This window comes from Ictidomys tridecemlineatus, chromosome 6, assembly GCF_052094955.1.
Source record: "Ictidomys tridecemlineatus isolate mIctTri1 chromosome 6, mIctTri1.hap1, whole genome shotgun sequence".
Classification (NCBI taxonomy): Eukaryota; Metazoa; Chordata; class Mammalia; order Rodentia; family Sciuridae; genus Ictidomys; species Ictidomys tridecemlineatus.
Window position 1 is genome coordinate 86,514,124 of NC_135482.1, and position 26,739 is coordinate 86,540,862.

The 26,739-nt window shown below is 38.5% G+C and overlaps 1 protein-coding gene across 1 annotated transcript in view; it reads left to right on the forward strand.

Annotated features, from left to right (window-relative positions):
* St8sia1 (ST8 alpha-N-acetyl-neuraminide alpha-2,8-sialyltransferase 1) overlaps positions 1-26,739 on the forward strand; it is a 132,282-nt gene that overhangs the window by 78,367 nt on the left and 27,176 nt on the right. The window contains exon 4 of the mRNA XM_005328902.4: positions 2,754-2,846. Coding sequence (XP_005328959.1) covers positions 2,754-2,846 — 93 coding nt within the window. The remainder of the gene's footprint in view (positions 1-2,753; positions 2,847-26,739) is intronic.

Genomic DNA, 26,739 nt, shown 5'->3' on the forward strand with positions numbered 1-26,739 from the left:
CACGGGTAGACAAAGTGAGCATATAATCCAGAAACCCTGCCTGTAGCTGCGCTATACCAGATTACAACCCAGATTTCTTAGGACTAGGATATGACTCTTGCAGGATATTCTGTGCTTAGATATTTTCAAATACATCTTCTAAAATGTTAAAAATCAATTTTCCATTACTCAAAGTATACATTTGCACTATATCTGAAAGCAGCACTTGAAAAAAAGAATATTAGTGAATTCAGTTTATCTGGAAGATCTGCAAGACAGAAGTCACAATGATTGTATCTTGGGGAGAATCTGGTGGTTCAGGGTGACAATGAAGGAAACATAATTTTGAATTATGTTCAAATGCATGTTTTGCACTTAAATATATAAAAAAAAATTCACAGTGATTTTATGCTTTTTTATGTAAGTTTTCCTCTCCACCAAGCCTGTTCTTCACCTACTTCCACTCCCCAATTCAAATCATATTTATTTCCCACTAGATCTGTGATCAGATCTTTTCTAGTAATTTGAGTACTGTTACCAAAATACTTTAGCTGTTAATATCTGTTAATTGTGCCAAAAAACGATAATGCAAAGTTTGAAACACTTTTACACAATTATGCCTTATTAGAAACAATTTAACTATATTAAATGTGCCTTTTATGTAAATCTATGTAATTATCAATTTAGCAATTGAGGAGCTAAAATTATAGTGTGCATGCCTAAGGAAAGAGATAGAGGAAATTTTCAGATATTTGCGCAGAAGAACTTCAGGCAGATATTTACACTAAAGTGCATTGTCATTATTTTCCAGAAATGTAATTATAAAATATTATCTTTATTGTTTTAAGTATTTCCCTCTATTATAGGATATAACCAATATCTTCCAGTTTTTCTTGAGCTTTTACTTTGTGGTAGGAGGGATGGAGGGATTCAGACCTATGAGCCATGGAACACACAGAAAAACAAAGTGTTTACTCATGAAAACCAATTTGTTTTGTTTAATAATGGCAAAACAGGTTAGCAGCCCCCCCCCCACAGCAGTATTCAGAGCTGACAGTTTTAGTATGAAATGGTTTCTTCTCAAATGTTACTGAGGGAAATCAAGATCAAAGCTGCTTTATGAGACTTGTGGTCAAATTTTAGTCCGTGTTTTAGCTCGGAAGTTATCTTCATCCTTGCAAAGGACAGTTAAGTCACGAGACCACAGCCAGTTCCACGCCTGCCCAGCCTGCTTATCAGTCCATAAGCTCACTCCTTGGGCACATTCTCAGGAAACCGTATGGGGTATGGGTGACCACTAGACTGCAGATGCCTCAGAAGTGGGCTCTGTGACACAATGCTCACTGTGTTAGACCTGAGCATGCCACAGGTCACCAACTGGCAGACCAACTGATCTGTGGGTAGTTCAGAAGAACCAGTATATCCTTATCTAAGAGCGGATGAAAGGAATATTCTAAGTCAACACTGATGTATTTCTGTGATGTGGTAGGAGTCACAGGGTAAAAACAAAATCATGGAGCCTGAGCTGATCAGCTGAGTTGGGTGCATGGATGGTTCCATCTCCTGGGGCACATTTTAAGGGAAATTTTAGTAGCTGGCAGAGATCTCGATATTTGTAAGATAGCTTTATCTATATATAAATGAAGCTTTGGTTTGCTGAAGTCATAGAAAGTTATAGATGCTGTGATGTAGCAGGAGTCAATTTAGGCATATGGGTGGAGATGAGCAATTAGGACACATTCATAGAAGAAAACCTAGTGGAAAAGACAGGCTCTTTTGGAATTTTCATAAATATATAACTAATATTTCTATAGTATATCTTATTTGAGACATTTTTGGACTCTTACTCTGTATAAGGCATGAAGGTAGGGACTTTTTATACATTTCTTTTTTTAGTCTTTACAAGAACCCAACAAGAAAGAAGTCATTGTCTTCACTTTATGTAATGGGGGAGCTAAGGCCCAGCAAATTAATTCACTTGTCTAATGTCCCACAGGAAGAAAGCCATGAGATTTGCATTTGAATTGGCTATATTTTCCATTGAAGACCATTGTTAAGATGTTGTGACCAAGAAGAACAATCAAAATTGGGGTGGTGTTTTGCTGGTGGGAGGGAATGACTATGGGGTGGTGTTTTGCGGGTGGGAGGGAGTGACTATTTTCCTCACTAGGAATAACACCAGTACTCTTTCTATTTGAACAAGAATGGTGCAGAGTCACTGTGTTTCCTTGGATGACAGGTCATTATGTCTTCACCAATAATCAACCTATGCATTGACCGCCTACACAAAAATTAGACATGCATTGATTTAGGTGAACAGTACATTGCCCTGAATATGCTATTATAATTTACATTTTGAGAAAAGAAAGAAAAACATGAGCACATATAATTCCTGTGTCTCTTGGGTCTTAGGGGTATGCAGAGAACACTGTAGGTCTTGTGTTCTCTACCTCCTGAGCCCTAATTTCAAAGTTTATTACACCAAAGATATTTTAAATGGAACCAATACATTCTACTTATTGTCTCTCCCCTTCACTAGATCATTTAACTCTGTAGTTGACATTTTCTTTCTTCTAAAATAGCACTAGTTTTTTGACAGCATTTTGAAGATGCTGATGGTTAATTAGTCATCTAATGTCTATTCAAAGGAAAAGGTGGTAAAAACAGTTATTTGTGAATTGAGCTAGGGTTAAAGTTCCTATTTGTGTCATTTTTAACTGACTTGATTTAAAAGTATGCAAATCATTCCAATGTGTTTGTTCTTTTGTCTCTAGATGCAATCTTCCTCCCTTGTCAAGTGAATACACTAAAGATGTTGGATCCAAAAGTCATTTAGTGACAGCTAATCCCAGCATAATTCGACAAAGGTAAGAGTTTATAACTTCAGTTTGTATGGAACTAAAGAGGGAAGCTTTTGAAGTATTTAACATCTTAAGGGAAGTAAGCATAATTCAGTTCGGGAAACAAAGAGTAAAACCATCTGGGCAGGCAGGAAGGATGAAAGAGAGGATCGTAAATAAACTAGGAAGGATTATGGGAATCCAAACAGTATTTCATGCTTCCTCTGGGATTCTATTGCTTGCCATTAGAGATAGTAGAAATAACATGAAGATCAATTGTTTTGCTTGAAGGAGCAGCACAATATTCTGTATACTCTTTGCTACTACTTTCTAATTTATTGGCTTCAGTTCCAACTTATTGTTTGGCAACGGTGAACTGATTTCATACAACAAAATAAAAATAAATGTCTGATCTCGTGCATATGCATGCATTAAAATAGCAATATTGTCAGAGTATAAAAGAATGTGCAATTATACTCTATTGATGCTATGATGTGATATCATATCAGATTTGGGAGAGCAGATGGAAAATTCTGCATCAATTCTAGAAATCTCAGCAGCTGCTATAGGTCTCTGGTTGGTGAAGCCCTACCTGCAAGTTGTCAGCAGCTCCTTCTAAGGACTGTTCATTGTAGAGAATGAGTCAATCTCTGAGAAAGAAAGAGAAAGACACTGTTCTGAGACCTTGTATCTCACAATAAGGAATGAATTAAAATAAGTGTTACAGTATGATCCAATATAATCATCTCACTTCTGACCTCTAATTATTCAACATGTAAGTAAGGTATGGGGAACTCCCAGAGTTTGTTCCCTAGATGAAATAAAGCACAGCCCCTTTCTGTTTCATCTAGAGATAGTCTTCCTTTTTTTTTTTTTCTTTTTTAGGGGTAGGAATTTCCTGAGAAGCTGTTTTGGAAATGTTTCTTTGTTTCTTGGCCTGGTAGTCTGTACTGCATCATTGTAATATTGGTTAGGAGGTGTGGCTTTCTTTGGTGAGGTGAAATGAGGAAAATTCTGAAAGTAGAGTTTGAGAAAGAGAGGTCTTTAGCCTGTCAGATTTGTCGTGAGCAAATAAGTTTTAGAAAAATGTGTAAATGGCTGGGCATGGTGGACCATGCCTGTAATCCCAACAGTTTGGGAGGCTGAATTAGGAAGATCGCAAGTTCAAAGCCAGCCTCAGCTATTTAGCAAGGCCCAAAGCAACTCATCGAGATCTTTTCTCTAAATAAAATACAAAGAAAGGGCTGAGGATGTGACTCAGTGGTTAAGTGCCCCTGAGTTCAATTGTGGGTACAAAAAGAAAAGAAAATGTATAAATGAAGTTGAGGATCTGGAAATTCACAGGGAGAGGGAAGATTAAAATGGGAACCTTCTAAGAACAGAAGAACAGAATTCACTCATTCATTAAATGTTTTCTGAAGTCAACTCTGGGACAAGGACTGCAAGGTTGAATGAGATGAGACTCCAGTCATGAAGCTGTTCACAGTGAAAAGACATGACCACGGTATTTGCATCTGTGGTACAGCTTTTATAAATTTCAGAGACCCTTTCTCCAGGTTTATAAAATATTTTCATGTCTGTGCATGTCTATACTTTTCATGATATTTTCTGAGGGCTCCATTACTCACAGAAGGGGTAAAATTCACTGGGGTCAATTCAAGCTCTTGATGCTTTATTTCTGAGTTTTTGATAGAGTTGAAAATTCAGTGGGCCATTTTGCTCAAATCAGGAGTTCATGATTTTTCAGAGGTACTAGGTATTTGAAAAAATTATTAAAAATAAAAACTGAAACTTAATTGGTTATCTTACTATGACATTAAGAATTCATTTTTGAACTTTGGGGGTAACCAACTTGGTAAATGAGGACCCACTTTTAAAACGCAGCAAGTCTGATGTATTTCCTCTCAGACATAATAGAGGCAATAGAACAGAGATGGGCATCTTGAGGCCAAGAATCTTTTTCCTATACTTTTGAGACCCCAGTACATTGCTTGGCATTAAGGACATGCATGGTAAATGTTTATAGAATGGATGGATACATAAACAATTATATTTCCAAACCCTCCTCAAACTGAATTTTTCATTTATCTATTAAAAGGATATTTAAGCCAGGCACTGTGGCACATGCCTGTAATCCTAACAGTTTGGGAGGCTGAGGCAGGAGGATCTAGAGTTCAAAGCCAGCCTCAGCAAAAGCGAGGTGCTAAACAACTCAGAGAGACCCTGTCTATAAATAAAATACAAAATAGGGCTGGGGATGTGACTCCATGGTTGAGTGCCCCCAAATTTAATCCCTGGCACACTCCACCCACAAAAAAAGGAAGTTTAATAGTTTTTGGTGTTAGTTGTTTTTGAACTGCGGAGATGAACTTTTTAAATAAAAAGTATTTCAAAACACTATTAGTGGAAAACTTACCTAGGAAAACTTTAGTTGCTCTTTTTTTTTAATCTTTTTAAAAATTGATATGAATTATAAAAACAAAAGCTTTTAGAATAAATAGAGTAAAAATCATGGGATAGTCAACATATTAAAATTTCTAAGTGCATAATTTTAAATTTACTAGGAAGACTTGCTGTGAGACCTTGATGTTTATCTTGAGGTTTCTGGTGTCAGGTATAATCTGATTCATCTCTTCCTGTGTAAGTGGAAGAGATTGTAGCCATCATTTATTGCCTCTAATTTTACTAAAGGAAATAGAGAGTGTAGAGATAAAACAGGGAGAACAATTTTCTTATTTTATTTGTGGGCCTTTAAAAAATAATACAAGCTTTAAGGAAAGTAACTTGGGTCTGAAAAGGTTATAGAAATTTTTCTTTAAAACAATATGATATGTCTCAGATTATATTCCTAAAATTTCCATCTCTTCTGCTATCTAACTTCTTTTTTCTTTTCTGTCCAAACTCAGAGCAGCACATCAATGTTTGCACCCAAGCATGACAGTCATTTATGGCCATTCAGCCCACCATCTGCAATGATATAAAGGAATTTGAAGGCAGGTGCTAAACTGGGCATGAGAGATAGCATATAGGAGAAGAAAAAGACACACCACTAAAAAGATGTGAATCTATGGAGTTTGTGTCTTAGAGGAAGTATTGCATAATAGTGAGGAACATTTAGATTTTAGCTTTAAACAGTTGTGTTTCCAAGTTCTAGTACCAGTGAGGACTGCTACTTGCCAGTTATGTAACCCTACTTACTTATCCTGTCTTCTGTCAACTGGGAATAAAATTATTTACCATGAGGATTGTCCAGAGTATAAAGGAAATAAGGTAGAGGCACCCAGGAGCAGCCATTCTGGTTCTGGAATTGCTACTTGAGAACTCTCCTATTGTCTTTCTTATTGTTCCTGGATAAAACATACTCTAGAATGCATTGTTGGACTTGTCAAATTTAGGCAAAACTCCTAGGGTATTTACATACCCCACCCCCAAAAATCCCATAACAGAACAGAAAATTGAGAACTAAAACCAGACCAAGCATTGTGAATTATAAAGTTCAGATACCAAAACTTAGAACTGGAGACCAAGCCCTGTACTTACCATGTTAACCTGTGTCCCATGTTAAGCCTGAGACTTGTGTAGCCCCAGGTCAGGAGCAGCACCCAGCTTCCCAGTAGAAGTAAGTATAAGGATTTTTTTTCTATAAGAAAGGTCTCAGAATTCCCATGTTTTGTTTTCAAATATAAGCTCATAAGCAAACACTCAAATGTACATAAAGCATCAATAGTCAGAGTCCTCAGAGACAAAAAACCAAATAAAAAATAAGATATAAAAGCCTGAGAACTTACTTGAATTGTCAGATGCAGTATATAATTAAATATGAAATCTTTGTGGGAAAAAATAAGGATGACAGGCCAGGCCCATAAGGGAATATAAAAATTAACTAGACAGACTTGAAAAAGAACTAAATAAATATTTTAGAAATGAAAGGAACGATTGTTGAAATGGATAGACACCATATTAGATGTAACAGAAGAAAGAATTGGTGAACTAGAAGATAATGCAAATTACTTTTCTAGATATGAGGTTGTAGGAAATACAAAGCAAGACAAAAACATATAGAACAAAATGACTCGGTTTGATCCCCGGCACCCCCCCCCCCCCACAATCAAGCAGAGTAAAATAAGAAGGGCTACCTTAAAGTGGAATTGTGGAACTATACGATAGAGATAAGGGTTGAGAATTTTCCAGAATTAGTGAATAATGTAATCTTTACACAAAGTATTAAATGATGAATTAAATTTTTAAATGATGCAAACCTAGAAAGTTTTTAGTGAAACCCAACTAAAGAAACTTCTCAATGGAGTCATAAATAAAATACATCGCCTGAAAAAGAAAAAAAAATTACTAAAAACAAACTTCTAACAGTAAAAATGGAAGTCAGAAAGAAGTGGGAAAATATCTCCAAAGTGGTGGAAGTGAAAACTCTCAACATTAGAAATGTGTTTGACAAGCCATTTTTTTGGTGGTTGTTTCAATAAATGTTTCAATAAAGAAATTTTTCTGAAAAACAGATTATTTTATCAATAGACCTTTACTGAGAGAAATTTTAAACAATGTATCTCAGGAAGAATGTTACTCCAGATCGAAAATCTGGGGTACAAAGAAATTGCTAAGCATACACATAAATCCAAACAAACTTGATCTATGTGAAATAATAAGGAGTATTATACATTATTTTCATATATTCGTATGATCAAAAGAAAAGACAAAATACTGACAAGTGATATCGGGGAGGGAGGTTGGAGCTGATTTGCTATAGAGCTCTTTTTAAAATTTTTGTTTGGTTTATTGCAGTATCTTTTACTGTTCTTGTGGTTCAGGGATTCAGGAAGCAGCAGGCTGAGTAGATCCTCCGGCTCCTGATCACTGCAGTTGGAATGGCCAAGGGTTGGAGCAGCGGGGACTGGCAGGGGCAGGCTTCCTCTTTCTTCATGTAGTCTCAGGACTTTCCATGGAGTCTCTCCTATTGGGCTCGTTTGGGCTACCTCGCAGCACCACGGCTGTGGAACAGTTGTGCAGCTGACATGACAGTGGGCTTCCCCCAAAGCATCCATGAAGAACAGTACACGGTGGTTTAATAACCTCCCGTGGGGAGCAGCATAGTATCACTCTCACTTTCACCCAATGCCATTGTTTGTAAGAAGTCACAAAGTCTGACCCAGGTACAAGAGGGAGGAGTTCTAGAAGAGATCCATCCCTTTGGGGAGGAGTTTCAAAATCACACTGTGAGAAGAGCACGTACAGGAGTGTGACCATCTTTGGGAAATACAACCTGCCATAGTCTGTCCTTAGGCTATGACAGTTTACACCCATTTGCATATTCAAAATAAACTCATTCCCTTCCTGAAAACTCGCAAGATCTAGCCTATTCCACAGCAACTTAAGGTTCTAAAATCTATGCAAACCTTTGTAGTAGGAAAAAAAATTATTTTATAAAAGCAGGCCTTGCAATTACAGAATTTCTCCTAATATTAATTCATTCTGAGGGTACAGCAGCCCTATAAGAGTGGCAAATAATATGAGTGGAGCCCCACTTTTGCATATGTGGGTTCCGGCCCTTCCAGAGCTAAGTGAGAGTAGCTTTAACACATTTTTTTTTTTTGGTACTGAAACACAGTCAGAAGATTCTCTGCATTTTTCCTGTAGCTTTGTCCTGAGAGCAGCCCCAGTAAATGGAAGACCTAGCACGTGTACCTTGGCACAGAGTGGTTACTGCATAAGTGTCATCTTGTGTCCTTCCTCTTTCCTTCCCTCTGTGACCCTTTGCCTTAATTAGCAGAGCAGATCAAATGTTACTGCAAGAGCATAATTAGTACATACTTGGTAAATATTAGAATAGCCTAAGTTCTCATGGTACCTCCATGCAGGTCCTCTGAGAGGAGTTAGCATCCCAGTGGAAAAACACTGGGGTATGGCCCAGCAAGGGTGCCGAGGTGGGTGTCTAACAGGATTTACATTGGCATGCAATATTTTAGACCACTGGGCCAATTTGTACCATTTTTCTTCCATGTACCCTTCCTCAGACCTCTTTTTAATGTTTGCTCAGTTGTATATTGTTCCAGGTCTGTAGAATGTTAGGAAGTTCCAATTTCAGTGAACAAAGAAATGAGCAGAGAGTTTTCTGAAAACCAGTAGGACAGAACTGGCTGTGTGATCTTAGATAAGTTGCATAGCCACTCTCTGCATGAAACATAGTAAGAAATAATTTAACACCACCAGAATTATGTTTTGAAAGTGTGTTGTCTGTATGTGGAGACATCTCTAATTGACTTCTGGGGGTCAGAGAGAGACTCAAGGGCCCAGTGTTAGTGTCAAAGTTGCATCTGAATGATATGAGTGTGGAGTTGTTAGGCTGTGCAAAAAGAAAGGAAATGAGGAAGAGAAGGGGCTACAAAAAGGAGAGACAGGGAAAGGAGAGGAGCCAAAGGAGAGGAGCGAAATCTTTGGGAACTGAAAATGGTTTGGCTAGAAAAGAACAGAAATGTTTAAAATCAACTGTAAATTGTTTTAGAAAGTTCATGTCCTAAGATTAGTTCCCCTAATCTTCTCAGTTTTTTTTTTGCTTATCAGATTTCTAATATATCCATGCATTTTTGCATTTGATATTAGTGTGTGTACACATGCCTGTGTGTGTGTGTGTGTGTGTGTGTGTGTGTGTGTGTGTGTGTGTGTGTGTGTGTGTGAACGGATGCTGAGCTTCATTCATCTGGGATAAACCGTGGTTTGTAATAATGCTGAGGGGGCAGAGGCAGCCTTGTAAATGACACTTTCCTAGGGATTTTCAGAATGAAATTCTGGGAACAGCTACATTTGTCCTGACTACATGTCCCCTTTGAAAGGCAGAGACACCCTTTGACTCGCAAAGCTATTTTGTTACAGCCAAGGCATTTGTGCCCCAGCTTAACTGTAGGAGGCACATTTAGGTGTAACGTATGAAACTGGCCAATTATCTTGCCAACTCAACTCCATATGTGCCAAGAGCTTGTTTGGACAAGATGGTAGGGGTCCATCTGTGAACAGTTCCATTATATGGAGTTGATTATGTATTCAATGATTTCAGAGTGTTCAGCTATTAATGAGCTTTCCTAATTATCCTCATGGAAAAAGATGAGACAGTAATAATTATTTATTAGTATGTATGTGAATATTTCTAGAGTATCCACAATTACTCTATTGTTAAATTCCTATTTGTGATTAATTTTACTGGAGGATGTGAATCATGTAGATTAAATAGGACATAGTTGTAGAAATTACTAATTGTACTTGATTATATACTGGTTAAAATAATCACATTCTTATCAAAATAAGGTTTGCTTTCCAAGTTGAATTATGATAAGAACATATCTGCAAATTTCTGTTACTAAATTGTTTTGATTTGTTTAATAGGATGCTATTGTTTTTTTAAATCAGAGCTCTAGTGTTTGGTGTATAAATAATGATGTACATTTTTAACTTACATTTTCACTATTAGCTCATAACTGCATCTCCATATGTCACACACCTGCACACACAAACAACCACAAAGGAGAAGCATCTTAAAAAATTAGAATCACAATGTGAATTATTGACAAGGGCAGAATATAAACAGGTGAGATAGATATATTTGGTAAGTATTATTGGAAGTACTAATGAAAGGCAGAAGATAAAGATAAAATTTTATCAAAAGGTAAAATGATCATATTTTATTTATTGTAAACTGCCCAATTTTTCATTTTTTAGTATCTATGAAGCCTCTGTTGATCAATTGGGAGCTAAGGCACAGTGGACCTTGCATGACCAAGGGTCACTGGGTTAGTCAGCTTTGTATTTCTTGTAACAGATACCTGAAAGAGAAAAGGTTTATTTTGACTTAGTATTTGAGGTTTCAGCCCATTGCAGTTGACCCCATTGCTTTAGGCCCCTGGGGGCACATCATGGTGGGAGTACATGGCAAAGTGAAATGACTCCCCTCATAGTGAGTCAATAAGAGAGGACGAGGAAGGGGCTGGGGTTCCATAGTCCTCTTCAAGGACATGCCCCCAGTGACCTGATGTCTTCCTACTAGGCCTCACCTCTTAAAAGTGCTCCCACCTCCCAGTAGCACCACTCTGGGGACCAAGCTTTAACACACAAACTTTTTGGGGATCTTCCACTTCCAAACTATAGCCGTCACCATGGGTGTAGCTGCAGCTGTGCTGTCACCTCAATTGAGTTATATGCATTGGCAGTCCCGCCCATGTTGAATTTGATAGGCATTTAAAAAATCTCTGAAAAGATTGAATACCTGTTGTCTGTAAAGAAAGATGGAAACAGAGCAGTGGGGTGTAAATTTGATTTATACGGCAATTATTTCAGAGAAACAAGGAAAGCAATTTCCTATTTTCTTGCAAAGCAGGCAACAAAAAGAAGAAAATACCCACAACTGGGTGAGGTTTATTATAAGCAGTTACCAAGATGTGTACAAAATGTCTTCATGTCATAGCCAAACAGTGCAAATGCAAACAGGAAAAATTGCTCAGTTCCTTGGAATGGATGAAAGAAACATCAAAGCAACAAGAGGCTAGTTCAGGACTCTTCACAACACCATTATAAATCAGAGTCATTATTTTATTGGCAGTGCTATTTTTTTCTTTATTATTGCTAAATAATATAATATCTTAGATTTGATGAAATCTAATTTCTTTTGAATAAACAATATCTGCCAGTTTCTCTGAAATAAAAACGATTAGGTAGGAAATAGGAGAGTGAATGTTTTGGAGGAAGAGTGACACATGAAAGCAAACACCAACATTGCCTAACCGTCAGGTGCATCAGCTTGTGAGGAGGCAAGGATGCAGGTTATTAGCATCACCTGATTTTTCAGTAAAAACATTGTGATAGACAAGTTAAAAGATTTGCTTCAGTGACAGATGAAGTGGAAGCATTGAGGCTGGAACCGAGGTCATTGGACTCTTTTTGGAAAGAGGTTGGAGAGATACCATCTAGGTGTTTGGAGTTGGTCTCAACAGCTTAAAAGTAAAAGAGACAACCTCAAGAGGTCAATGAAGAGTTCACAATTTATAAGGGAAAAGTGGGATTTAGTGACAGGCTATGACTTTATTCTCTGTATTCTGACAGTAACAGAAGATATGAAAGTGTGAAGGGCTACATGCTCAACAGACACTAAACCCCCCATAGTCAGTCACAGGTTACAACTTTAACAAGATGAACCCACAGGAAAAAAAAAACATACAAGTGAATACAAGGAACCTTTATTAAGGTATAATTGACAAGATCTCCTGTTTACAAGTGTTTCTGGAGGTGTTTCAAACAGGAACACCCTCTCACCACCTAATTGCCTGTAGTGGTAGCTTTAAACTAAACCTTAACTTTGTTCCATTGGGACAAACAATGATTACTAGTCTCCGAGATCAATTGTGATTATTCTTACCAGACCCCTGCTTCTCTCATTATCCACTTTTTTTAAATATAGTCAATTCTCATGGTCAAATTATCTTCCAATATTTCAACTGTGAGGCCTTCTTTAAATTCTTGAAATTACTTTTCTTCACATGAGGCCAATTCATCTTCTATTTCAAGACACTTCCCCAGAGTGCTCTGTGGCAGCTCCTCTCCACTGGGCTCCTTCTCTGGACCACTCCTGGCAGCCACTCTGGAGCTGACCTCTACTCTCATTACTACCGACCACACAGAGCCTATGAGCCACAATCTCTGCTTGGAATCCACCCCCCCACACCTGAATATTGGAATAGTTTCTGTTCTTTATTGCTTCCATTACCTTCCATTAACTATATTTAACAATTTGAAGAGACAGTGGTTGGAGAGCTCTTTCATATGCCACTAAAAATTAACAGGCAGCCCCACAGTATTTCTCAAGTTGTTTTAACCCCCAGTTAATACAGCCAACTTGCGGGGAGACAAAGATGCATGTTATTAGCATCACCTGATTTTTCAGTAAAAACATTGTGATAGACAAGTTAAGTGATTTGCTTCAGTGACAGATGAAGTGGAAGAATTAAGGATGGAACCGAGGTCATTGGACTCTTTTTGGAAAGAGATTGGAGAGATGCCATCTAGGGGGTTAGAGTTGGTCTCAACAGTTTTTAGATGACTACGTCGTATCTTTTCCTCTCTCAAATCTTCCATACCTTCTTCTCATCACCCCCCTCTTCCAAATAATAATCTTGCTTTGTACTTCCTTGAGAACATAGAAGTAAGAAGGAATCATCTGTACTCTCACTCTCACATCAACCAAATATCTACATTTGTGACCATGTACTTACAATGATCACGAGCCCAGTATCCCAGCCCGACTTTCCTGGAGAGATACATGTTCCCTTTCCTTCCTTCCCTCCTTCCTCCTTTCTCCCCTTCCCTTCCTAATTCTAATACAGCTTCCCAAATCTCAGCCAGTTATTTAAATGATTTCAGTGGCATTCAGAAGTGTTGACAATCAACGATTTGGGCATTTTAAAGGAAATGAGTCCTGAAATCTCACATGTTCTCAACTCCACTGGATGAAGGCTGCCATCCTGGAATCTCCCTTCATCACCCACCCTAGGGATTCCTGTCACCTTTTACCTGTGTTGAAGCTCCCAATTCCTATAACCTGTGTCATCTCTCTTGGTGTCATTTTGGTAGAGCACATTCTTAAACAGCTTCCTGAGAAAACATACAGAGGAAGTCAAGATTTTGACACCTTCCATGTCTGAAATTATTCTTGAATGATGTTTTTACTAGGATTTCATTTCCAGTTTGGAAATCCCCTTAGCCTTTTTAAAAACAGTCCTCCAGTGTTGTCTAGGTTTAGTGCTGCTTTGAGGAAATGGATGCTGTTCTCATTCTTGGCCTTTTGTATATGACCTGAATTTTTATTCACCCCTTCATTCCAATCTGGACTTCTCCCGCTCCTGCCCTGCATTTTGAAATTTTGACTAGGGCCCATTTTTTTGCTGGCCTACTTTCATTCATTGTGCTGGAAAGCAGACATTTCCTATTTATTTTATACAGTCTCATGGCTTTAAATACTACATATGCTTTGATAATCCTAAATTGTTACCACATCTGTGACCTATTCCTTCACCTCCAGACTCATACACCCAACTCCCAACTTGGCCAATCTATCTGGGTGTCTCATAGGTATAGCACTATTAAAATAACCAGTATTCCTAATCTCCTTCATCCCCCAAACCTGTATATTCCACATTCTTCCCCATCTCAAAGAATGAAAAACTTCATTTTCTTAATTCAGTTGGAAACCCTTAGAATCCTAGCCAGGTGTGGTGGTTCATTTCTATAATCCCAGTGGCTTGGGAGGCTGAGGCAAGAGGATCATGAGTTCAAAGCCAGCCTCGGAATTTAGCAATTGAGACTTATCTCTAAATAAAATACAAAAAAAGGGGGGGGGCTGTGGATGTGGCTCAGTGGTTGAGTGCCCCTGGATTCAATGCCCAGAACTAAAACAAAACAGACAAACAAAAAAAAGTCCTCTTTGGTTTATTGACTAAATCTTTGGCTTATTGACTAAATCCATTCTGGTGAACCTACCTTCAAGTGTTATGACCATTTTTCACCTTCTCTGCTGTCACTGCCTTGGTCCAAGCCAGGATCATGTGTCTCCTGAGTTATTATTGTCTCCAACAAGCTTTGATGCCTCTATCCTTTCCACTTGTGCGTTTGGCAGCTAATTGTATTCCTGCTACAAAACCCTGTTTGAAGACTGATTTGTGTTGCTGGATCCAGAATCCTACAAGCCCCATTTTTTTGCCAGCCAGTTTCCTGTGTGGCCTCCCAGTTGAGGGCAGTAGAGGGAGGCTGTGGAGGCTGATGGCAAGAGAAGGGACTCCCTCCTTCTTGTTGGCATCCTGTGGTTTCCTGTCTCCTGGTGGCTCTTGTGGGCATCCCATTAGCAACAGTTCCTTTCCACAGCAGTAGCTAATTCCAATTGGCAATTTTTTCCCAATAATTATAACCAAGTGAACATGCAGACAAGAGTCTTGTCTTTTAATAATTTGGCATTTGTTTTGTAAAACCACAACAACCCAGCATTCCATTAGTAGAAGTTATTCCTTTAGCACAAGGTAGAAGAATTAGTCCATACTTGGTCATTTCAGACTCTTACACTTGCTTAGACTTTCCAGACATTTTCTCATAGCATGGCTGTTTTTTTTTTTTCTGATTTAAATTTTTGTCTCAGACTATATTTTCTGTGATGCTCCTCATCTCAGGAAAATAACAAAAGGTTTGATAAGTGGATTTATAAAATTCTTTGCCTCTTCCCTATTTTGGAATGAAGGTGAGAGGGCAGTGATGTTGGAGAAATTAGAACATCAAGTCAGGGTCTCTGGCAAGGCACAGGTTTTGGGAAGAGCATGCACAGTATTTTATAATGCAATTATATATGGAAATACTCCTATTTGAAAATTTTAGAAATCTCTCTATTATTTTCATAACTCAAATTATAGAAACACAAGCTCAACAACATACTTCTGGTTGTTGGGGGTGTGCAGTTTCATGATTCTTGGGATTCGTCAGACCTTCCTTGGGAAGTGCATTTGACTCTGGAGAGTCAGTGGGCCCAAGAGATCTTAATGCTTAGTAAAGATGAATTTGTGTGAAAGAGAAAAAATGAGAAACTCTGCTCAGCATTGGCTGCATGCCTGTTTAATATCCATCCTGTCAGTCCCAGTGACATGGCCTTCCTTGGTTATGGGAATCTTCCCCTAGGCAGGGTCTGAGATTCAGAGCATCTCAGCTGACTGCCTACTCTACTCTTCTAAGATGACAGCAACTCAGTTGATCAGTAAATCTTTCTGGAAGTATTTTTGTTTAATTTTTTTTAGTTGCAGGTGGACACAATCACTTTATCTTATTTATTATTTATATATGGTGCTGATTATCAAACCCAGTGCTTCATATATGCTAGGCAAGCACTCTACCACTGAGCTACAATCCCAGCCCTGTGGAAGTATTAATCTGGTTGATAATGGGTTAATATTTCACCCCTCTCAGTGTTTTTACAACTGGAGCCACCTGGGGAAAGTGTTTTAACAAAATAGAGTAATGTTTTATCCGGAGGAATTTCAGACACTTTGACTGTCTGCTTCTAGGAATTAGGGGGCTGGATATTTTGGGCCAAGGATTGGCATCTTTAGTGATCTTTACATCACACCATTTTTATGGCTAGTTTTTCCCAGGGCTGACCCTGCTACCTCAAGATTAACGATGACTTCAGAGAACTAATGGGAAACAGACACCTACTCTTTGTTTTAAGGCGCCCCATAGAGGGCAGGATTGAGTCTGCCACTGTCCTCCAAGAGTAGAGGTTCTTACAAGCTTGTCTTTTTCTTGGGTTACATCTCACTCCAACAACTCTTTTAAAACAAAAGAGACTGCTTTTCTCACATATTGCTAGATGATCACTGTGCCCATCACTGACATCCCTAAAGGGAGAGGTTTCATAACACAGATTCTCATTATATGGAAAAGTTTTCCGATGACAGCATTTGTGTTATTGGGTAGGAGCTTTCAGTTATTATTTGTTCAAACAGTTATTATTAAGTCAATATCTGGAAATAGAGATTTAAAGGTCTGGAAAATTGAAACTTGTGGTTATCAGTGCTTAGAAGACAACGTCTGCCGCACTTAACACGGTTGCTCTCTGCATCCTAGAAATCCTTTTTTTTTTTCCCTAGAATACTGACCTCTCTTTCCTGTTTCTCATTAGTTTCCTTTGCTGATTTTTTCTTTCATCTGCCACCTTAATGTTGGTGCTCTGTGGGGTTGTCTCTCAGCTCTCTTTTTTCCTTGCTGCATTTATCTCCCCTTAGGGAGATCATCCGTGACCTTCACCTTCAGCCAGAACTGCCACTGGTGCAGATCTAGCCCACGCCTCCACTCTCCTCTGTGCTTCAGACAGTGTGTCTGCTGGCTGATTCCATATAACATCCCCTGGCACCTCCCACTCAGTATGTTCCCATCTTGAATAGTCATCTTTCCTTCAAGCCTTCCCTGCTTCTGTAGTCCCTGTCAGAGTTATTAGTCACTGGTTGGTTTTCCTTCCAATGGATCTCATATCTCCTTGCTCTCATCATCCATATCTACCCAGCCACAAAACTCTGTTACTATTACATTCACATTATCCATGAACTCTGCCACTGTCTCATTATTTCCGCTGCCATTGCCCATGTGCAGGCTCTAACAATTCCTTGTCAAAACTCAAGGAGTGTCCTAAGAGCTTCCTTCAATCATTTTTTTCTTCAGTATAGATTTTTCCGATAAAATCCAAAATTAGTATTCTTCTCAGGCTCCCTGTTACCTTCTAAATGGAATTTCAGTTCATCCTCCTACACCATTTTCTCATATTTGCCTCAGTGTCCAGCGTCACTTGTCCCTCTTCGAGGAACCCACTAGCTGGAACTGCTGAGCACATGCACACCCTTTGCCTAGAGTGTTCTTCACTGTCTTGTCCTTCACGAGGCTTGGCTTTCCAAAGGGTGTGAGTCTGTCTTTTTCATCTCATTAGTCTCAGTTCCTAGCAGTGTGTTTGACACAGTGAGTGTTCAGCAAGTATCTGGGTTCCTAGGAACCCTTTCAGTGAAATGCTCTATTCCATCATTTAAACTAAATCACCATGAATAAGTGGACCAAAAAATCTACAAGACAACTGAACAATAAGGATAAGAGAAACAAAATGCCAGAATCTGCAAGGAATTTCCACTAACTGAAGCAAAGAGGGGATCCTGTTGAGAGTCATTATCCTGAACGAAGCTGACTGAGCCAGATTAGCACAGAAACCTGGGAGTTGATGGGACAGGCTGTGACTCAACTCCACCCTCTGCTCTGGCTAAAACCAGAAAATCCCAAAGCCATGGGAATTCCCTTCCTGCTCTTCAGTGGTTCTTCTCTTTCCTCATCAACTTGTAAACTGTACTTCACAAAACACAAACTACCCTGGGCAGAGAGCCAGATGGAGAGGCAGGAGCATTTTGCAGGAGATAGGTGGAAACATTACAAAAACATTCAAGGAGGGAAGAGAAGAAGAGCTCATAGTGTAGTGCAGCTGGAGGTGCAGTTTTTTATCTCTATCACTGAATGAAGGATTGAATTCTGTACATGACTTCTTAGCCATGAGACAACCTGCCAGATATTCTCTTGGTTTAGCAGATGAATTTTAGATGAATAATTTGCTGGGCATGAAACACCAGACTCAGTACTGGGCACTTTGTCATTCTCTGTCAGTTAACATCTAAGAAAGAAAACATACATATACTTGAATGATTTTTTAATTGCAGATGAAAGGATAACCATACCATTTGGAAGCCAAATACGGTTCTAGCATAAGAGGTTTTTTTTTTTGGTTTGGTGGGTTCTTGTTTTGTTTGTTTTGTTTTGCTTTCTTTTTCTACTACTTAAGAAAACTAATGGGGAAAAAATGATTAACAGAAAGCATTGAATAGAACAAAGTGACTTGAAAACTCAGAGGAAAAACACATAAATAAAAATGCTTTTTCAGAAGGAGTAGAAGAAAAAAATTTAAAGCCTCTGTTTGATGCATTTAGTAAGAATTGAGCCCTGGGTGCAAAGAGGGCTTAGGGGAACAGAGGATGAGCTAAGAGTAGAGATGAAAAGGGAGCAGGCTGAGTCTAGGCAAGATTCCCTGGGAAGCAATTAAGTTATTGGATGCTGCAATAAAGTTACAGGGAGTTGGGGCTGTAGCTCAATGGTAGAGCGCTTGACTAGCATGTGTGAGACACTGGGTTTGATTCTTAGCACCAGCACCGGTCCATCAACAACAACAACAACAACAAAAAATGTAAAGTGGGTGAGCCCTGAACTTTTTTTTTTTTTTGTACCAGGGATTGAACTCATGGGCATTTAACTACTGAGCCACATTCCCAACCCTTTGTTTTTTGTATTTTATTTAGAGACAGGGTCTCATTGAAATCCTTAGGTCCTCGCCAAGTTGCTGAGTCTGTCTTGAACTCATGATCCTCCTACCTCAGCCTCCCAAACCTCTGGGATTGGCAGTCATCAAGAACGCAAGTAACTATAAATGTTGGTAAGGATATGGGGAGAAAGGCACACTCATACATTGCTGGTGAGACTGCAACTGGTGCAACCAGATGTAAAGCAGTATGGAGATTCCTTGGAATGAACTTGTAATGAACTACCATTTGACCCAGTTATCCCACTCCAACTGTTTATACCCAAAGACTTAAAATCAGCATACTACAGTGACACAGTCACATTAATGTTTGTAGTAGCTTTAGTTCACAATAGCCAAGCTGTGGAACCAACCTACGCACCCTTCAACGGATGAATGGATAAAGAAAATGTGTGGCATATGTACACAATGGAATATTACTCAGCCATAAATAAGAATGAAATTATGGCATTTTCTGGTAAATGGATGGAACTGGAAAATATGCTGAGTGAAATAAGTGAGTCCCTCAAAAAACCGAAGGCTGAATGTTCTCTCTGATATGTGGATGCTAAACCACAACAAGGGAGGGTAGGGAAGGGAAGAATAGAAGTTCATTGAATTAGATAAAGGGGAATGAAGGGAAGGAAGGGGGGAAGGAAATAGGAAAGACAGTAGAATCAATTAGACATAAATTTCCTTTGCTCATAAATGAATATACAACTAGTGTAACTTCTCATTATGTACAACCACAAAATGGAATCCTAACTGGAATGGGTTATACTCCATGTATGTATAATATGTCAAAATACATTCTACTGTCATGTATATCTAAAAACAACAAATTTTTAAAAAGAGATAAATTTGATGAGAAATAAGATGAAGGAAGATTAAAGTTTTTTTGTTTTGTTTTGTTTTGTTTGTGTGTGTGTGGATGTGTGTGGTGCTGGGGATGGAACCCAGGGCCTTGTACATGCTAAATAAGTGCAAGAAGAATTTTTAAAATAATCAATAATCCCATCCAATGAGAAAAAAAATGTTTTAAGAACTAGGAACCTTGTCAGAACTGAAATAAGACCTGGTACACAGTAATCATAATCCAGGTCAAATGCATGAGAAAAGACCCACAGTTAGAAATATTGTGACAGATTTTACACTGCAAAAGGTATAGTGGAAAATTCTACATGCATCCAGTAAGGAAAACATGATCTACCTATCAAGGAGGAGGAATCAAGGTAGCCTCAGACTTCTCCCTGTCACTGAAGTTCAGGACAGATGTCATGGTAGGTACAGAGATTTGGCAAGCCGTGGTGCCTCATCTGTACAAGTTGTCATGTATGTATAAAAAATACAAGAACTCAGAAAGTATATTCCTCAAGTACCATCCTTAAACTATTTAAATAGAAAATATGATTTATATATGGAATAGGTACTATACCTGAGAGCCAAATGCTCAAGAATAAGAAATTTACAGCATAAGGTACTAGTAGCAAAATTCAAAAGCAATTAAAATATGGAGACTGAAATGGTGGTGTGCTGACAAATGTTTAAAAACCAGCTGTGGGAATGGGGAGGGAAGCCTGGGTTTGTAGTGTTTGTCCTTCCATGGTGTAAGTGTTGCCCCTGGGGCCAGGGTGCAGCTGAGGAGTGACAGATAAAGGGTAAGGTGAGACACAGCAAACATGTTAAAGAGTTTATGTAAGTAAACAGCCATTCTTGCATCAGGAAGCACCAAACCCAAGGCGATTTTAGGTTATAGGATGAACATGGAAGTAAAAGAAAGGAAATATGTGACTTGTTCAGTTATACGGTTGCTTTCCTTTTTCTATCCATCTGGAAAGTCTCTAGTTTTATAAGTTAGTTGATGGCTTCTAATTGGTTAAGCTTAAGTTTCATTTTCCCTTAATATAGGCATTGGTGAGAAACGACTCAAGTTAAATTTCGTTTATGTTTGCAAATCGAGCAACTTTTAAGGTGACTTATGAGGCCGAACTGGTTATCTGCTCAGGGGATCCTCAGGCCCAGTCTCTGTTTTGCTTTTCTTTAATAGGAGAAATGTGTGCAGTTGGCCCCCCCACATGCCTTGGGGTCCACCCTCAGCAGGACTAATTCGTTCAATCTTTGAGGGAAAAAAAAATTAAATCCCCGACTCAGACCATATGCCAAAATTAACAGTATAATAATTTTATTAGTATCTTAGGGCTGCTATGACAGAATATTAAAACTAAATGGCTTAAAGCAAAATAAATTTATTCTCTCACAGTTTGGAAGGCCAAAAGTCTAAACTCAAGGTTTCAGCAAAGTTTCCTCTGAAGTCTCCAGGGATCTAGGGGAGGAGACTTCCTTGACTTTTCCTAGCCTCTAGTGGTGGCTAAAGACTAGTCCTCAGCTTTCCTTGGCTCCTAGACTTGGCATTCCAACCTCCAATCTCTGCCTCCACTGTTATCATGGCATTCTTCCTGCGTCTTTGTCTCTATTTTTCTCTTCTTATAGGAACCCCAGACATTGGGTTGTGGCCCATCTTAATCTGCTGTGGCTTCATTTTAACTTAACTATTACATTTACAAAGACTCTATTACTTTAAAAGGTTACATTTTGAGGTTCTAGTAGGATATGAACTTGAGAGGACCAGTATAGGATTCAATCCAGTACAAAGAGTTAATACAATCAAAAGTAAAGTGAAAAGCATTAATGTGGATGCTTATTTGTTTTATGTATAGAGAAATTTTCACTGGCATCTGCTGCAGAAAAACTGAATTACACATTTGACTCCAAAATTTTTAAATATGTTCTTGTTAAAAACATGAACAAAATTTCAAAACCAACAACCATTAGGGAAAAAAATTACATCAGTTATAAAAAGAAAAAGGGTAAGTCAGGCGTGGTGGTGCAGACCTGTAATTCCTGAGACTCAGGAGGCTGAGGTAGGAGGATCACAAGTTCAAGGCCAGCCTCAGTAATTTAGCAAGGTCCTAAGCAAGTTAGAGAGGCCCTGTCTCAAAAAAAAAAAAAAAAAGATCTGGGAATGCAGCTCACTGGTAAAGCTCCTCTGAGTTCAATCTCTAACATCCAAAAAAAAAAAAAAAAAGAAAAGAAAAGGGGTAAATATCTTTCCTATATAAAGATAGTATGGAGGCTGAGATAAGTGAATCGCAAGTTCAAAGCCAGCTTCAGGACTGGTGAAATCCTAAGCAACTCAGTGAGACCCTGTCTCTAAATAAAATACAAATGGGGCTGGGGATGTGGCTCAGTGGTTGAGTGCCCCTGAGGTCAACCCTGGTACCCCAGGGTTGTAGTATGGAAATAGGTGTGAGAAATATCTCAGTATGAGGAGAAACTTGTGCATAGAGTGGTAAATCACAAAGGAATAAATATAGATAGCTCATAAGATTAGTAAGTATTAATACTTAAGTATGTTCACATTAAAATAGCAGCAAGACATCTATTTTTAACTACCAAGTAGCAAAACTAAAGAGAAAAGATTACAATGCCTGCCATGTTTTCTCATCTGCTGCTAATGGGAGTATAAATTACTGTGACCTTCTAGAACAACAAAAGAATTGACACTATCAACAGTTCTTTTAAAATGTTCATGCCCTTTGAATCCATAAAAACACTTCTAAGGATGTCAATCCTCAAGTAATCTGGGAAGGAGCAGAAAGCCAAAGAAGCTATCACTGAATCAAGTATTATGTGGAGTTGGAAGCATCTGTGATTGAGGAGAATGTAGCCGACCAGCCTGAGCACAAGGGCTCTGTTTAAAGGGATTTGCATGTTGTTGGGAGAGTGAAGAAGCAGAGTCTTCATTGAGGACTTCAGAGTAATTCCAAGCCACGCTACAGATCTTCTCTGGCTCTTAATAGACGGACCCATCAGGAGGGAAGCCAGGAGTCCCCTTCTCTCTTCCGTAATTCAGTTCGGAATTCAAGCCTCACACAGGTGCATCACGTTGGCTGAGCCTGCATCACAGTGGGAGCCCCAATAAGGAAAAGACAACCCTTAGCTTTCTCACTTTGGAGTATAGGAAGACACGGAAAGAGGGTGGACTGATGTGTGATCCAGTCCATGTATCTACCACATGCAAAATACCCCCAATTAAAAGAAAAGCCTTCCATGTCTATAAATGATGAAACAATTCTGACTTAATAATTTTTAAAAAGCAAAAATAGAAGCACACATAATATATGTTCTCATCTATGTAAAATATTTATAGGGAACAAAATGCTCTTGAGAAATATACCAAGGCCTTCAACACTGGCATGAGACCATGAAAGATTTTCTTTTTCTTAACTGTACCTTTTGCCTTGTCTAAAATAAGCAAATATTAATTTTGATAGCCTCGTTTCCTATCAAAACAAACATGTTTGTTAAGTAAAAATAGGAATTAATGAAGATAAGTGTTATAGTTTGGATATAATGTGTCCCTGAAAAGCTCCTGTGTTAAATGCAAGCATATTCAGAGGTGAAATGATTAGACCCTGGGAACTGTAGTCTAATCATTCCATCCTAGATTGAATGGACTAACTGGGTGGCAACTGTCGGCAGGTGGGGCGTGGCTGGAAGGGTTGTTCTTCTGTGGCCCCTTACTCTCTCTCTGCTTCCTGACCAGCTGTGATCTGAGAAGGTTCTTCCTCTAGGCCCTTCCGCCATGATGAGCTGTGGCCATCTATGGACGGAGACCTCTGAAACCACACGCCCCAGATAAAATTTCCCTCCTCTAGACTGGTCTTATTAGGTATTTTGGTCACAGCAATATGAAAGCTGACAAAACAACATGAAAAAAAGGGAAAAGAAAAGGAATATGTTCATGACTATGGCTTTGACTGTTTTAGGGTTTGACAAGGGCTCATTCATTTTCCTCTAAACTTGGCTTTTCCACAGCAGACATGAGTTGTGGCTGCTGATGGGATGGTGTAAGCACAGGATAGCCATTTAGGTTGGCATTTAGGGGCAGGAATATATTTATGTGTTTGCCTCAGGTCAATATATAAGTATATGTGCATATATGTAATATTTATGTTAAATTATATGTTAATAGAATTTTATTTAAAACTAATATGTAAAGAAACCAATTTTATTTATCGACCATTTGTAAATCAATAAATATAGTGATTGCTTGAAAAGAAAAATAAAACCCAGAATATGATATGTATAAGGCCTTTTCCTATTTAACTAGTAATAAGATCACTTATTTTTCTTTCACCAAGTGCTACATTTAATTAAAACTCAGTTCATGTTTTGAATGAATGGATTTTTGCTGTTCGCCAACTGTGACAAAAATCTCAAGTCCTCCAGTGGACTTTTCTCTCTACTTTAAATGTTAGAAAATTTTATTTTATGGAAAATTAGAGATTTTTCTAATGTAAGTCAATTCCCAGAATAAAACTTCTCAAATAGAGCAAAAAGGTTTTTTAAGATTTTCCCCTGGGAGGCAGCTTCTCTTGTTGAACATCTGCCTGTACTAAGCTTCCCAACTTAGCATATGATGTAGCACAGAATTCCCTCAGAGATTCTGATTGACAATTTATTTTTCCCAACTCATTACAAGATATAGACTAATATGCTAAAAATTTTCGCTAATAAACATAAGGTATCAAACTTATGGGTTTCAAATTCTAAATGTGTGTGGTCTTAGCACATTGCAATTATAGGGCATGCTATTAAGGAGACTGCAGTGTTATGCTCTGTACTGTTTCTTTTTTAAAACATTTTCTGCCATTTTTGAAACGAAGATGAAGAATGGTGGTATTCATCATATTTTAGCGCAGTAGGAGAATAGCTCTTGTGTACATACAAAATTACTTCTTAGTCTAGGCAGAAATGGAAGAAGTTGCTATTTACCCTACATCTATTATGGGTGTAAGCTGGAAAGGTTTACTTTAAAAACTGATGTCATTCCCTAACACTTGAATCACAACATTAAATGAAAATAGATGCACTGTTTTCAACAACTGTAATATAATTAACTCTTGGACTTTTACCTTACCACGGAGTCAACGGTATTGCAATCCACTGAGGTTTGCTTAGGGCTGTTTGCAGCACATGATTCGAAAGAAACAGAGGTGAGACAAAATGGGTTTACAGTTAGTCCTTGCAGCTAGAGAGAGCCAGTGAGACATCCCTTCTCACATCCTCTTCTTTGTTATTTCCATCACTTTATTTCCCACTTATTGTAAGGGTTGGATCTGGAATGTCTCCCAAAGGCTTATGTAGACAGCAATGGTTAGAGGTGGGACTTTGGGAGTGATTGGATCATTAAGGCTCTGACCTCATCAGTGGATTAACCTATTGATGATTAATAATTTGATAGCATTCCGAGGAAGTGGTGCAAACTGTAGGAAGTAGGTCACTGGGGGCATGTCCTGGAAGGGTATATGTTGTTCCTACACCTTTCATTCTCTCTGCTTGCTGACTGCCTTGAGCTGAGAAACTTTCAACCCCCAGGCACTTACACCACAACGTTCTGCCTCACCTGAGGCTCAAAACAATGAGCCAGCAACTATCCATTGAAACCCTGTGCCAAGATAAATATTTCCTCCTCCAAGTTGATTTTCTCAGGTATTTGTCACAACAATGAAATGCTGACCAACACATCTCTCCATCTTTGTTCAAGGCAGCAGATAAAGATAGGGTCTCAAACACTGTATCACACAAGTTTTTAGTTGCCCAATTGTATCTTCCCAGTTGTTAGAAATGTGCTTTATTTAGCTCCCTTTCCTCTTGTCATTTTGTTTCCTGTGCTTTGGTTCCCTCTTTCTTTTTTTTCCTCCATCTGTCCTCACTCTTTATCTCCTTGTTTCCAGGTGAAGGTATAAATTGGACAGTTAGGGTAGTAACTGATGAGTCCCATGGGGGTCTGAAGAGCTGCTGGTCTCTCCTGGGAGAAGAGTTAAAAGCTGAAGGAGAAGCCCAGAGATGGGCTTGTGATGACACCTCTAGTTCTTCACCCTGGGTGGGATATTTTAGGAGTGGTGACATTTGCACATTTCTAATAGGAAAATACAGACACGCTCCAAATACTGCTGGAACAAAAGGGACCCAAGGATCAGTGGGCCAACAGAGGAGGCCACAGTCTTGAGCATGGTTGCCAGCCTAGGACTCAAAAGAGCCAGAGGGAGCAGTCACAGTCCAGCAGACAGTGCTGGCTACAAGGACAAGGACTAGGTCAACCTCACCACACTGGAGACAGTGGAAGGATCCATCTTTTCTCTGAGGATCCCATAGGGAAAGGAGGAGAGAACAACTCTGAGAGGAGTTTTGCATTTTAAATGGATGAAATATTTATTCCTCAAAACTATTTTACTTTGAAAGACACTGAATTGCTTTTAACTGTCAAATTGAAAGTGCTTTTTTCCCCCCCTACCATTGTGAGAATGGGAACATCAGAACAAATTAAAGGCAATTGTAGGGGAGAAGAAAGATAGACTTCTTCACAAGTAAATTGTGTAAAAATAATCATTTCTGCACAGGATGTGTGTATGAAGATAGAAATCAGTATGTTAATAGAGTTCAACTCTGAATGGTGGATTTGTTGGGTGGTTATTTTTATTTTTCCCTCCATCTGTCTGTCTTTATGTATATCCATCTGCCTATCCGTCTATCATTCAACATGTTTTTATTAAACATTTACTATATTCCAAACACACGTCTTTGTGTTTATTTCTAATTGTCCACAATTATTTACTATGTTTCACTTTTGTAAAATGAAGAAATAAGTAAAAGTTATTTTAAAACAAATCTATCCAATTCACTCATAGTGATGATGTATGTCACACCTTCTGAGCTGTAAACTGGGTCTTGGAATTGACTCTTTTGTTCTTGGCTATATGCTTTGGGGGTTAGTTAAATATATATTTCAAGCTTTTCAAAAATTCTTTCGTAGAGCTTATAAATAGAGCTTAATTCCCATGAATTATCTTACATTTTCATTCACAATTTTAGACTTACTATGTTCATAACTGCACACAAACCAGCATTCTGTTTTGATCTTCAGAAGTAAAAAGCAAGTTTGCAGAG